The 13,047-nt window shown below is 43.2% G+C and overlaps 1 protein-coding gene across 3 annotated transcripts in view; it reads left to right on the top strand.

Moving 5' to 3' along the window:
* The window catches only part of dicer1 (dicer 1, ribonuclease type III), a 30,215-nt gene that overhangs the window by 10,100 nt on the left and 7,068 nt on the right, over positions 1–13,047 (top strand). For all 3 annotated transcript variants that reach the window (XM_042228941.1, XM_042228940.1, XM_014340483.2), the window contains 17 exons: positions 670–838; positions 2,351–2,823; positions 3,372–3,504; positions 3,989–4,231; positions 4,316–4,470; positions 4,964–5,096; positions 5,200–5,275; positions 5,357–5,496; positions 6,365–6,544; positions 6,654–6,867; positions 6,957–7,110; positions 7,222–7,404; positions 7,850–7,955; positions 8,543–8,718; positions 9,164–9,923; positions 10,233–10,385; positions 11,965–12,600. In XM_042228941.1, the coding sequence (XP_042084875.1) occupies positions 670–838; positions 2,351–2,823; positions 3,372–3,504; positions 3,989–4,231; positions 4,316–4,470; positions 4,964–5,096; positions 5,200–5,275; positions 5,357–5,496; positions 6,365–6,544; positions 6,654–6,867; positions 6,957–7,110; positions 7,222–7,404; positions 7,850–7,955; positions 8,543–8,718; positions 9,164–9,923; positions 10,233–10,385; positions 11,965–12,600 (4,084 nt within the window). The remainder of the gene's footprint in view (positions 1–669; positions 839–2,350; positions 2,824–3,371; positions 3,505–3,988; positions 4,232–4,315; positions 4,471–4,963; positions 5,097–5,199; positions 5,276–5,356; positions 5,497–6,364; positions 6,545–6,653; positions 6,868–6,956; positions 7,111–7,221; positions 7,405–7,849; positions 7,956–8,542; positions 8,719–9,163; positions 9,924–10,232; positions 10,386–11,964; positions 12,601–13,047) is intronic.

Here is a 13,047-nt window from a genome sequence, read left to right as displayed (position 1 = left end):
TGTTTTGCTGCCTCACGACCTGGAAGACTTGGTAAGTGGAACCTGCTGTCTACCAAAACACCTTGAAGGAGAATGTCCAATCATCTGTTTGTGACCTCAAGCACTTGGGTTCTGCAGCAGGACAATGATCCAAAGCACTCCAGCAAGTCCACCTCTGAATGGCTTAAGAAGAACAAAATGTAGACTTTGGAGTGGCCAGGTCAAAGTCTTGACATGAATCCGTTTGGGACGCATTGCCTTAAAAAAGTGGTTCATGCTCAAAAACCCTCCAATATGGCTAAATTACAACAATTCTGCAAACATGAGTGGGACAAAATTCCTCCAATGGCATTGATTGCATTTGTTGCTCCTAACGGTGGCCCAACCAGTTATTAGGTTTAGGGGGCATTCAGTTTTTCACACAGGGCCATGTAAGTTTGGATTTTTTTTTCTGCTTTAATGGTAAACAGCTTAATTTAGAAACTAAATTTTGTGTTTACTTGTGTTTGTTTTAATATTTAAAATTGTTTGATGATGTGAAACATTTAAATGTGACAAACGTACCAAAATATAGGAAATCAGGAAGAGGGCAAACACTTTTTCACACCATTGTATGTGACACATGTGAAACTAGACTGAAAACCAGTAATGGTGGCAGTGAAATGCTCACAATACAGGGTCATGTTTTAGATACGCCTCTCAGCCAAGAGAAGTGGTGTTGGACTGCGGTTCCTACGTGGACAAGAGTGGCCTCTCCTCCCGTTTGCAGGCTGAACTCAATGAAGCTCTTCACTTCCTGAATGACTGCAACATATCTGTGGTCAAGGAAGACCGTGATCCCACATTCATCTCCAAACAGGTCAGAGTTCCAAAGATTTTCTGCCTTTTTAAAATTTAGTGTTTCTTCATCTCAGTTTTATTTATCCTACGGTTATTTACTTCATCATACTCTGGAGGTGGTTTCTGTGCCTCTCACTAACCGCAGAAAAGACCAGCATCGTTTTTGCAGGTTTTGTATATTTGTACACGAAGGTTGGGCGATATGTCAAAATTTTCCAACCAACAACCATCAGTCCAATAACCGGCGATAGTCATGCAGGTCAGTTTTTGATGGGTGACCAATGTAATCGTGCACAGACTGATTTGCGCATTCAGAATTTGTTTTGTTTGCAGGGAATATTTTACCTTTTCTTCTTTCTTTCAGGATTAATATAGTTTTTGGAATATTCATTTATTTATTTAATTGAGATGCGCCAACTTGCACAGAAGACTGTACATTACGTTGGCGATTTCTCTTTTTTTTTTTTTTAACTTTTTTTTTTTTTTAAATTTATTTTTAACTTACTTTTGGTTTAATTTTGTATTTGTTGTTTGGTCGAGTGTGTAAGTCAGACAAACACTGGAACGGCCTGTAAACACGGTTATAGTGGAAAAAAGAAGGCAGTTTCTCTTTGTTTCCCTCCCCACCATTGTGGGTTTTTTCTTAATTTAAATAAAATGTTTTTGATTTTTTTCTGAACGTAGGCTACTGCCTTTCTTTTTTACTGTTATGAGTTTGAGTAAATGAATTACTGCATTTGTTTGCAGCTAGAAGAGGATGCTGTTAAAATAGTGTCATTATTTTTTCCGTTGACTGCTTCTCTTAGCTTCAACCAACATTATTAGAAAACTTGCTCATGGGCAAATAAATAAATAAATTGCTCTTGTAAAAACGATGGGTGAAAGCCTCAGCCTGTCGGCGATAGTCGATATATACGTCCATGCCCAACCTTACTGTACACCCATGTGTTGGACTCATCAGGCTGTTGCTTTATGCATTTTCTGATCCCTGAGCGTTAACCATCGATGTAATGCCTGAATTATGCTTCAGCACTAAATCTAAGACATAAGTGGACGTGCGCCTCCCGAGAAATGTAACTACTCATCGGGCCGATGCAGTCAGCAGCTATTATGATTTCAGCACCATTAGTGGATTCTTCGCCGCACTTTTTACCTCTCAGCCATAAAATGTTGTGGTATTGTCGTCACCATGCCAAAATTGATACCATACTAGAAGGCTGAAGGGTACAACTGCCAGTATTTTTGAATTCATCAGTGAGAGAATAATGGTCATCATCCCTGGATAAGGAATAATAATTTTAGTATCAATATAAGGGAGGTTGCTGAAACAGTCATAATGTGGTATACTGGGTATACCTGAGAAGATTTTGTAATTTGCCATGCTTATTTGGGAGATTTTTACTGGTGGCTATCCAGCCATGATGATGGAAAAATGTCCCCAGAAAAGATTCTAAAATTACAAGTAGAAAGGTGAGCTGTAGAACAGCCTACTCTGTGAACTTGTTGTTTATACTGTGCCCTTCCCGTCCAGGTCCTCAATGACTGCCGGGCCGTACTGCAGGTGCTGGGGCCCTGGTGTGCAGATAAGGCAGCAGGCATCATGGTGCGCGAGCTTCAGAAGTACATCAAACACGAGCAGGAGGAACTCAGCCGCAAATTTCTACTCTTCACGGACACTATTCTGCGCAAAGTGCACGCTCTCTGTGAGGAGCATTTCTCCCCCGCCTGCCTGGACCTCAAGTTTGTCACGCCAAAGGTCCTACGGCTGCTTGAGATCCTGCACGAATACAAGCCGTTTGAGCGGCAGCAGTTTGAAAGTGTGGAGTGGTACAACAACCGCAACCAGGACAACTATGTGTCCTGGAGTGACTCTGAGGATGAAGATGAGGATGAAGAGGTGGAAGCCAAAGAGAGGCCTGAAGCTAACTTTCCCTCTCCATTCACAAATATCCTTTGTGGAATCATCTTTGTGGAGAGGCGTTATACAGCTGTTGTCCTCAATCGGTAAGGACTTCAAGGAATAATTGCTTCAGCTTGGAGACTGGTGTTATTTCGTGTGTGTCAGTCAGTCAGTGCTGCAGACATCAGAAGGAAACTGGAGTAATACCAGCAGGAGAGAGCACTGACTCGTGGTTAATCTGCCTGTCATAGTCTGTAATTAGTGGACATAAATGGATGATATCATATAAAATTCGTCTGCGTTTTTACAATTTTTCGAGGTGTTAAAAAAAAGTATTTTTAAAGCAGTAACAGTGAGGCAAAATAAGATACACTGGCTAGCTTAACGATCGTAGCTTTGGGATTTTAAAAAAATCCCCGGTGTTTAGAGCCATTGAGTTTACATCTTAAGGTACCAAAATACCCTTTCTGTTCTTACTTTGGTGGCTGAGTGATAGAGGCATGTGGTGAGAATGAACGCGCCCTCTAAATCGTCAGTGCAGCAGGTAGTTGGTGATAAATCATAAAAGTTTGGAAAGATGGCGTCTGTTGTTTGACTGGCTGCACGTTTTTATCCTTGGTGAGTTATCACTGACACTCTTTCTGTTCTCCAGTCTTATCAAGGAGGCAGGGAAGCAGGACCCAGAGCTTGCTTATATAAGTAGCAACTTCATCACTGGCCACAGCATTGGCAAGAACCAGGCACGCAACAAACAAATGGAGGTGGAGTTCAGGAAGCAAGAGGAGGTAAGTGAGAGATAACTTGGGGATGTCAGTCATCACACTCTCTCCATATTAGCTTCTGAGTGGTGTGGCACTCTGTGAAAAGTCAAGTGTAACTATTTCTAAAGAGTCATTCTGACCCCACTGACCTGTGAGGACCTTGGAACAGGTCTTAAAAATGTGTTTGGAGTTATTTAATGGTTTTCTCTAATCCTGTGAGCTAGCACTTGTGGTTGTGTGCACAGTGAGCACCATGGCAACAACACTTTCTCTTTCTAGACTTTTCTCGGTCAGGTGCTTTTCGCAAATGTTGTGCACCTGGTCACCGGGTTCGGACGATGCCACTGAATCTGATAAGATAACTACAGGAAGAAATTGTGCTGAATATAAAAGAAAACTTGGATTTTGAAAATGAACGATGGAGAGATGTGTGGATACCGTGCTAAATTCTTGGTTGTTTTGTTGTTATCACTTCCTGAACTCAGGACCCCTTTTCCTTCCCTGACAGGTTCTTCGCAAATTCCGGGCTCATGAAACTAACCTTCTGATTGCCACCAGCATCGTCGAGGAAGGCGTAGATATTCCAAAGTGTAACTTGGTGGTGCGGTTTGACTTGCCTACAGAGTACAGGTCCTACGTCCAGTCCAAAGGCCGAGCTCGGGCACCTGTCTCCAACTACATCATGCTGGCTGACACTGGGAGGACCAAAGCCTTTGAAGAAGATCTCAGTACCTACAAGGCCATAGAAAAAGTAATGTTTTCTCTTTATCTGACAAGACTGAGATGCTTAGTCTGTTGGCTTAGGGGCCAAATGACCTAATTTTCTCTCAAACAGATCTTAAGGAATAAGTGCTCCAAGTCAGTGGAGGTGAGTGAGTTTGAAGTGGAACAGGTGATGGATGATGACAACATTCTACCACCCTATGTCCTGCGGTCTGAGGATGGAGGTCCTCGAGTCACCATCAACACGGCCATCGGTCACATTAACAGGTGTGCTTTCTGATTTTCAGAATGTTTTTCTTTCCAGCTCAAATACTTTGTTATTGATCGAGACTGCCGGTTGCTCCAAACAGCCTCTTTTTGTTTGTCACTTTAAATCCATGTGAACTGCTGCCCACGGTTTCTGCTTGCATGGAGCCGACATATACATGATACTGCTGCTTCTTTTTCTCTCACTCATCATTTTACATGTCAGTATAGCTGAAGACAGTACAGGGTTCCCAATCCGGTGAAAGTGTCAGACACACAGTCCAATCGCCATCGCATCAGCACTAAGTTTGTAATAAAGAGATGGAGTGTTTGCATGTTGTCTCTGTGCCAGTGTGAGTTTCCTCGAGGTGTGTGTGTTTCATTCATGATTCCTGGGTACAAGTGGCAAAAAACAGTAAAGCACTTTGAGATGTGAGAAAGAACCAGCAGAGCTCTGTATCTATCAAAATATTGCCATAAATATTTGAAAAGGTCTTTCTGCCTTGGTGTTCAGGTATTGTGCTCGGCTGCCCAGCGACCCATTCACACACCTAGCACCAAAATGTAAAACCATGGAGATGGGAGATGGATGTTTCCAGTCCACTCTCTACTTGCCTATAAACTCCCCTCTGCGAGTTCCTGTCAATGTAAGGAAGGCTGTTATAGTTTTCAAAATTGCCAGTGTAAACATTTTGACGTGCTCCTTTTATATTTCTAAAGGATGATTGATATTTTGACTTGCACCTACAGGGTCCAGTGATGAATTGTGCAAGAGTGGCAGAGAAGGCAGTTGCACTAGTATGCTGTGAGAAACTCCACAAAATAGGTAAAACCACAATAACAATCTTGCAGACTAATCTTGTTATTTTTGTCTTCATTGCTTCATCTTTTGCCTCTTCCTTCTAAGGTGAACTGGATGATCACCTGATGCCCGTGGGAAAGGAGACTGTAAAATACGAGGAGGAGCTTGATCTTCACGATGAGGAGGAGACCAGTGTCCCAGGCCGGCCTGGTTCTACGAAGAGAAGGCAGTGCTACCCCAAAGCTGTACGTCATGCTCATTACAGGCAGGCATTTGATGCAGGGAGGGCACGGCTGAACCAGTTTACACACTGTTTTTGAAGTAATTCAGCTGCAAAGATCTGAGGTGATATGGGGGGATGGGGGGGGCGGGGGGTGTCCAACTGGCTGTATCCAAACTCATCACTGACTCTCTGGATTGGCAGAACCTTGCTATATCGCACCAGTAAGTAAATGTGTTGGCATATACAGCACTGTGCTCCCCTCATTTCTTTGTATTCTGCTTCCTCTAAAGTAGGCTTTAGCAGTAGTACTCCAGACTTCTTTAAAGAAAAACTGTGAAAGACCTTAGATGCTGGCTGCTTTCGTACTTATCAGTCCAGTTTCAGTGCCTGACATTTTCAGAGCCAAGTTAAGCCATTTAACACTGACTTTTACATTAGCAAAGACTCATTTTTACATTGTATCTTTAAATGCTTTACTAGCAGCCTGTTGCTAAAGCACACTATTTGCTTTAGTTTAGCAAACTGTAAACTTGCCAAAATATGACATGGTGACCTTTAAAAAAGGAAGGAAACTGGACAAGTGGAGGTCAACACAAGTAGCAGGCCTAGAAAAAATAATCAGCAGGTGAACGGTATCTGAACTGAACTTTATCCAGTGTGGTTGGAATTATGATTGAAGGAATTATGAATGCAAGAAAAGTACAGTCATATTTTGATCCGCAGTGCACTACCATATGGAAAACATGTTACTGGTTAATGTTGAATGAGTTTTCATCCCAAACACACTGCCAGTGCAGTAAAGGCAAACCCGGATAGAGAAACATGAGGGCTGACTCAATGAGCATACAGTACTGTGCAAAAATCTTGTGTCCCGTTTCTGCCATCTCCAGATACCGGAGTGTCTGTGTGACTGTTATGCAGTACCGGAGCAGAGCTACTACCTGTATGTGATTGGGATGGTGCTCACCACTCCCCTCCCTGATGAGCTCAATTTCCGTAGAAGAAAGCTCTACCCGCCAGAGGACACCACCAGGTGCTTCGGCATACTGACTGCCAAACCCATACCTCGAGTACGTTGCTTCGGCACATTTGAGTACCTCAGTGCTTCACAATATTCTTCAGCATTTATTCTGTAGACGTGTTATACATGTGAAAACGAGCAGCTTTGCTTTGATCCAGATTCCCCATTTCCCGGTGTACACTCGCTCTGGTGAGGTGACCATCTCCATCGAGTTGCAGAAGTCTGGCTTCACGCTCACCACTGCCCAGCTCGACCTCATCACTCGTCTCCACCAGTACATTTTCTCCCATATTCTCCGCCTGGAGAAACCTGCACTGGAGTTCATGCCCACAATGGCTGACTCTGCTTACTGTGTTCTACCTCTGAATGTTGGTGAGTGCTCAGTTCAGTTTGTAAATTCATTTCCACCTGTGTTAAAATGTTCGTTAACCATCTTTCCTTCTCTCCTTTGGCTTCTTCAGTTGGAGACTCCAACACACTAGATATGGATTTTAAGTTTATGGAAGACATTGAGAAGTCTGAGGCCCGCACTGGCATTCCTACTACTCAGTACACAAAGCAGAACCCCTTCACCTTTAAGCTGGAGGACTACCAGGATGCTGTCATCATTCCAAGGTAGTGGAGCGGCACGTGTCTGTACTGGATTGATTTTGTGTGAACGTGTCAGCTGTATGAAGTATACGCTGAGCCAAACGACGTGATAATCGCCTCGCTGCTACTTTCCAGGTATCGCAACTTCGACCAGCCTCATCGCTTCTATGTCGCTGATGTGTACGCAGACCTGACACCACTGAGCAAGTTTCCTTCGCCAGAGTATGAGACTTTCGCTGAGTACTACAAAACAAAGTACAACCTGGACTTGTCAAACCTTAACCAGCCGCTCCTGGATGTAGACCACACCTCCTCCAGGTCAGTGGCACCAAATCTGGAGCCAGGTTCATAATTATGTGGACAAGGACAGTTTTCTCAGGCATGTGAGAAAACACAGAAAAGCACAGAAGCAGATATGCGATTCCACTTGGCTTTGCATAAATATTGTGTTGTTAGGAATTGGAGCAATTTTTATTTTTAGGAAGTACCTCCCTTCCTGAATAATAATGTTATAGCCAAGAGTGGAGTCTGTACTGGTTATTTCATGAAAGGCAATAAACAGATTAATGCCATTTCCAAGTGTGAATATGCTTACATGCTAGCTTTTATGAGAACTGTCAATATGTAATCCACAGAAGTGTGGAATAAAGGTCAGGAGGAAAAAGGCAAACCTGGGGGGGTGCTTGTTTAATACTATGCGTATATATAAATTTAAATGTTCACTATGGTGACCAGGCTTTCCAACTCTCTTGTCCCATCGCAGACTGAACCTGTTAACCCCTCGACACCTAAACCAGAAGGGCAAAGCCCTGCCACTCAGCAGTGCAGAGAAGAGGAAGGCCAAGTGGGAGAGTTTACAGAACAAACAGGTACTCGCTGCCTCTGTTAGATTGTAGGGTGAGGAGATATCCATCAGTGTAGGAAACCTAGTATAATTTTGTGTGTAAAGGAACATGGGACATGCTCATATTTCATTTTTGTGTGTTTTTAAAGAACGTTTCTAGATATCACTTTACTGCTGGTTAGTACAGTGGTCCTGTTTCCATCCACTGGTCAGCTGGAGTCTTTCTGTGTAGAGTGGGCATGTTCTCCCTGTGTCTGTGTCCGGGTGCTCGGGGTTCCTCCCACAGTCCAGATACTGGTTCTGAATTGGCTGTGGGGTAAACGCTCGTCTCTCTGGCTCCAGCCCTACTGTGGATTTGAACTGGAAAAGAGGATGGATTGATGATGATGATGATGATTATTATTATTACTGATTCCTATAACCTATTATATCAAAGAATACTATTCTCAAAGATGCATTATTTAATATGGCATGATCATGTGTGTGGACAGGGTTGATGGTGATCTGTTAGCTTTCAGGAATTATTAGACCAGTGAGTGCCAGAGACGAAGTCTTGTTGTGAGTTGCTGTTTATTCCGACAATCCCAGTCTCATGTGCTTTGTGTTTGTCAGATCCTGGTCCCAGAACTGTGTGCCATCCACCCTATTCCAGCCTCCCTGTGGAGAAAAGCAGTGTGTCTGCCCAGCATTCTTTACCGCCTACACTGCCTGTTGACTGCTGAGGAGCTCAGAGCTCAGACAGCTAGTGAGGCCGGAGTGGGAGTCCAGACCCTCCCCCCTGACTTCAGGTTGCTGTTACATACACAATAGAATAACAGATTTCTGCGTCACACTTTCCAAAAGATTCATACACAAACACAATTAAAACTGTTCATAGGAGTGCAAGTGTAGAAAATGGGTGACTGTTGGTTAGATTGTAAAGCCTTTTGACTTATTAGACTAGGAAAGGACTATATAAATGTTGGTGTCCTCAAAATTGCACATTTTTTCCTATTGCACAGTAAAACGAGTTGATTGCATGATAAAGTTGTTAGAATGCTGATGTGGGTGGCACATGTCAAAGTAACATCCACAAGAATGGCAAGACCAAAGTTTCCCATTGGGACTTGATGAGTTAGTGTTAATGTCTGATCTTAGTTAAGAAAACCAAATCTTCTCTTTTAGGATTTGTTGTTTGTGAACAACTTGTGTGTGTGTGCACACGCTAACATGTAGATGCTCTGTATGTGGCAGATATCCAAACCTGGACTTCGGCTGGAAAAGGTCTATTGACAGCAAAACCTTCATATCCTGCCCTGAGTCCTGCAGCGAGGAAGGTGCCAGTCACTGTAAGCACCAAGAGACTATAAGCCCTGATCGCAGTTCCCTAATGCTTCCCAGTGGTGAGCACTCTTCCATGTCTGAGCAGGAGGACTTCAAAGCTTTAGATTCTGAAGAAGCCCCCTGCACCAGGAACCTAACTAATGGCACTGCCTTCTTTGCTAGCTGTGACGATGGCAACCAAAATGAGCACCTTCCCCAATGTGACAATTGCCAATGCTCCCAGCTCAGCTTTGCTGGGCTGCAGAGCTCCAAATCAGTACAAAGCACTACCTCAGTTCTTGTGCAGCCCCCTCACACCTTGAAGAAGCCCAACTCCAGTCCTCCACAGCCTAGTGATGAATGTACATCGGGGAGGACTTCAGACCACACAAAAAAAGCTACCTCAGTCTGCAGCCGAGCAGCCACGAGTCCCAACACTCTCACAGCACCTTCTGATGTCTGTGCTCGTCCCCAGCATGGATCCCACGCAGCAAACTCACCCAAGAGCTTGGGGCCCAACCCCGGTCTCATCCTGCAGGCCCTGACCTTGTCTAATGCCAGCGACGGCTTCAACCTGGAGCGGCTGGAGATGCTCGGTGACTCTTTCCTGAAGCATGCCATCACTACATACCTGTTCTGTACCTACCCTGATGCTCACGAAGGACGTCTCAGCTACATGCGCAGCAAGAAGGTGAGACACATGTTATTTCTCTGAACCGTGTGGCAGTAGTAAGGTACAGGCCGTGCATGTGTGTACACAGTAAGAGTATATAATGGAATGCAGCCCGGCTGAAGATGTACACGCTTTCATCGCTGTCTACAACAAGGCAAATGACACAAAATGACTTGGATGCATTAGCATTTGGTCTGTTGATTAGTGTCATTTGGGAACGGCTGCAAACCTGTTTAAGAACTCATCTTTGCACTGTGTCCTGATGTCACAGTGTCCATTAAGACAAGATGACTTCATTGTGTTACTCACACTCTGCCTGATGTCCAGGTGAGCAACTGTAACCTGTACCGTCTGGGAAAGAAGAAAGGGCTTCCTAGCAGAATGGTGGTGTCCATCTTCGACCCTCCAGTTAACTGGCTGCCTCCTGGATATGTGGTCAACCAGGACAAGAGCAGCACCGACAGAATGAATTCAGAGGAGGTCAGTGGATTACTGCAGCTTTATACGCTCTGTTTTTTTCTCTTTGTTGTGTGGTAGTTGATCGGTGTGTTCGCTGAGGAGTTTCCAAAGGTTGTTTCATGTAATGACGATGACGGGCCAGTAGAGGGCAGACTTTCTCCGTGTTTTGCAACTCGTGGTGAGATTGTGTGCTTGCATGTCCAACAGGTCTGAACTCTCATCTGAACTCCTGGAGCTCAGATAATGTTTTTCATAATGAAGGTTAAAAACCAAAATCCTTCGACACACTCTTTTATACACCACTTGGGAAAAACGGCTTGAAATAAAACACAGTTAATGGTCAGATGTGAGCTAAAAAGGAACAACCTAAAACAGAAAAGACTAAAATCTTTTCCTTTTAGATAATAACCTTCAGTGAATCAAACCATATGCCCAAACATCCAGTCATTGAACATTTTAAGGAGATCTATTTTTGAAGTGATGATGATGATACGTACCATTAAAATTAGATGTTCACCTGACGGTTTGTTCATGGTTCGTGTGGTGCTAGCTTTCTATATACTTTTCATCCCTGGCATCCCTTTTCGTCATCCACATATGGAGGTGGGAAATTACACAATGCTGTATAGCCTTTGCTCCAGATTGTACCAATAATCTATGAAAGTCTGTTGCTAAGAGAACAGGCCAAAGACAAATTCAACTTTATGCTGAACTGAAAGTAACCTGGTGCCCCACATGATTTTAATTAGGCGCATCAACAGTGCTTAAAAGTGGCATAACAAACGAGATGGACTAATGCTGTGTGAATGCAGGAAATATCCAGAGTGCTGAAAACAGGCCTGCGATACTGTGTTTGTGTTGAATGATATACTGTCCCAGAAATAACTGCAGGAAAATGTAAAACAGAAATAAATTGCAATAAAACTAATGCTTAACAATAAAAAGCAGTAAAACACTGAGACAGGCTCATTTTCTAATTTAGTTCAGATAGCAGTCTCCTCTGTGTTTTTACAGAAACATTCACAAAATGGAGCAAGACACAGGCGCTGTGCACAATTAGACTTTTATTAAGAGTTTAGTTATGTTTTTTGATAATGCTTAGGACATATCGTCTGTTAATGTCAATGTGTAGTCTATATATGCATACTTCAGTAAACACACATTAAACTGTAGGCTATGAATGACAGCTCACATACTTAAAGCTGCATTTTGATTAATTTTGCCTCTGGAAACCTGCTTCAGCAGTTCTGATTACGTTATTGTTATTGGTTATCGATTTGATTCCTTATCAATTCTCATTGGCTCCACAGGATATCAATGAGATTACATTCATGCTAATGAGCTGTGTGCTCAAATGTTTGTGTGCGTTGGAGGCGTTTCTTCTCTTTGTTGTGTGATCAGTGTTGGAGTTATTATTTTTAAAAAGGTAACGCATTACATACATGACACAGAACAATTTTCTTAAACCTAATGCAGTACATTACTTAATTACTCCCAGGAGAAATTAATTTGTGCTGAAGAGACTTCAGTGATTATACTATAGAAATATGAACTATTGATTTTTGGACTATATTGACTTTTTTTTTTTTTCCTCATGCAGGCCAAAGAGGAGCTTTTGGCTAACGGGCGATCTGGACACGAATATGATGAGGATGATGACGAGGGCGAGGATGTAGATGAAGATGGCGAGTTGATGCTGAAAGATGAGCCAAAAGATGAAGTGAACATGGAAGATGATCTTGAGTATTACAAGGAGCACATCCGCTTCATTGACAACATGTTGCTGGGATCTGGAGCATTTGGGAAGAAGATCTCGTTGAGTGGCTTCCCTCCCAATCTTACTCCAGCTTCAGGCTCCTCACCAGCTATGGAATCTCCGTATGATTGGAAGACCCCCAAGAAGCCCTCCCATCCAACCGCAGCTCATTACCCCACAGAGCAGGTGCCCAGTGGGCCCTCACCTGAGGAGTTTGACTACAGCTCGTGGGATGCAATGTGCTACCTGGACCCCAGCAAGGCCGGTGAGGAGGATGACTTTGTGGTAGGCTTTTGGAATCCATCGGAAGAGAACTGTGGCACTGAGCTCGGTAAGCAGTCCATATCCTACGACCTGCATACAGAGCAGTGCATCGCAGACAAGAGCATCGCTGACTGTGTCGAGGCTCTGCTAGGTTGCTACCTGACCAGCTGTGGAGAGAGAGCTGCACAAATGTTCCTGTGTTCACTGGGCCTCAAGGTGAGCTCAGAATGCATCGCAATGCAGAAACAAATGAACACGCACAAAAAATGAATCAATTGAGAATCCTAATAAAACCACATGTCCTTTTGATGAGCATAAACATGATGTGGAATAATTCCTGCCACTGCTTCTCCCTAAGTTTTTTTTATTATAACATCTATAAAAGAGTTCCCCGATTTTGGAGAATGCACTTTTTCCTTTGCCTGTTTGTTCTTTCAGGCTTGTTTAGCATTTGCAGAGAACCTGAGTAGTCCAAAGTGAAAACCACAGATGAAAGTGGCTTCTTCAAATTTAGATTTCACTTTTGTAACAGTGGAAAGTGGCAAATACTTTGTTACTGTGTTATTTAATAACTATAGAAAAAACTAAACCTGGGCCTGAACTTAATACATGAATTATAATACTGATTTGGATGTACTTTACCAGCTTTCAGAACAAACTTTT

This window comes from Haplochromis burtoni, unplaced genomic scaffold (assembly GCF_018398535.1).
Source record: "Haplochromis burtoni strain Fernald_Lab_line unplaced genomic scaffold, NCSU_Asbu1 Contig_369, whole genome shotgun sequence".
Lineage (NCBI taxonomy): Eukaryota > Metazoa > Chordata > Actinopteri > Cichliformes > Cichlidae > Haplochromis > Haplochromis burtoni.
This window is presented reverse-complemented; position numbering and strand designations above follow the sequence as displayed.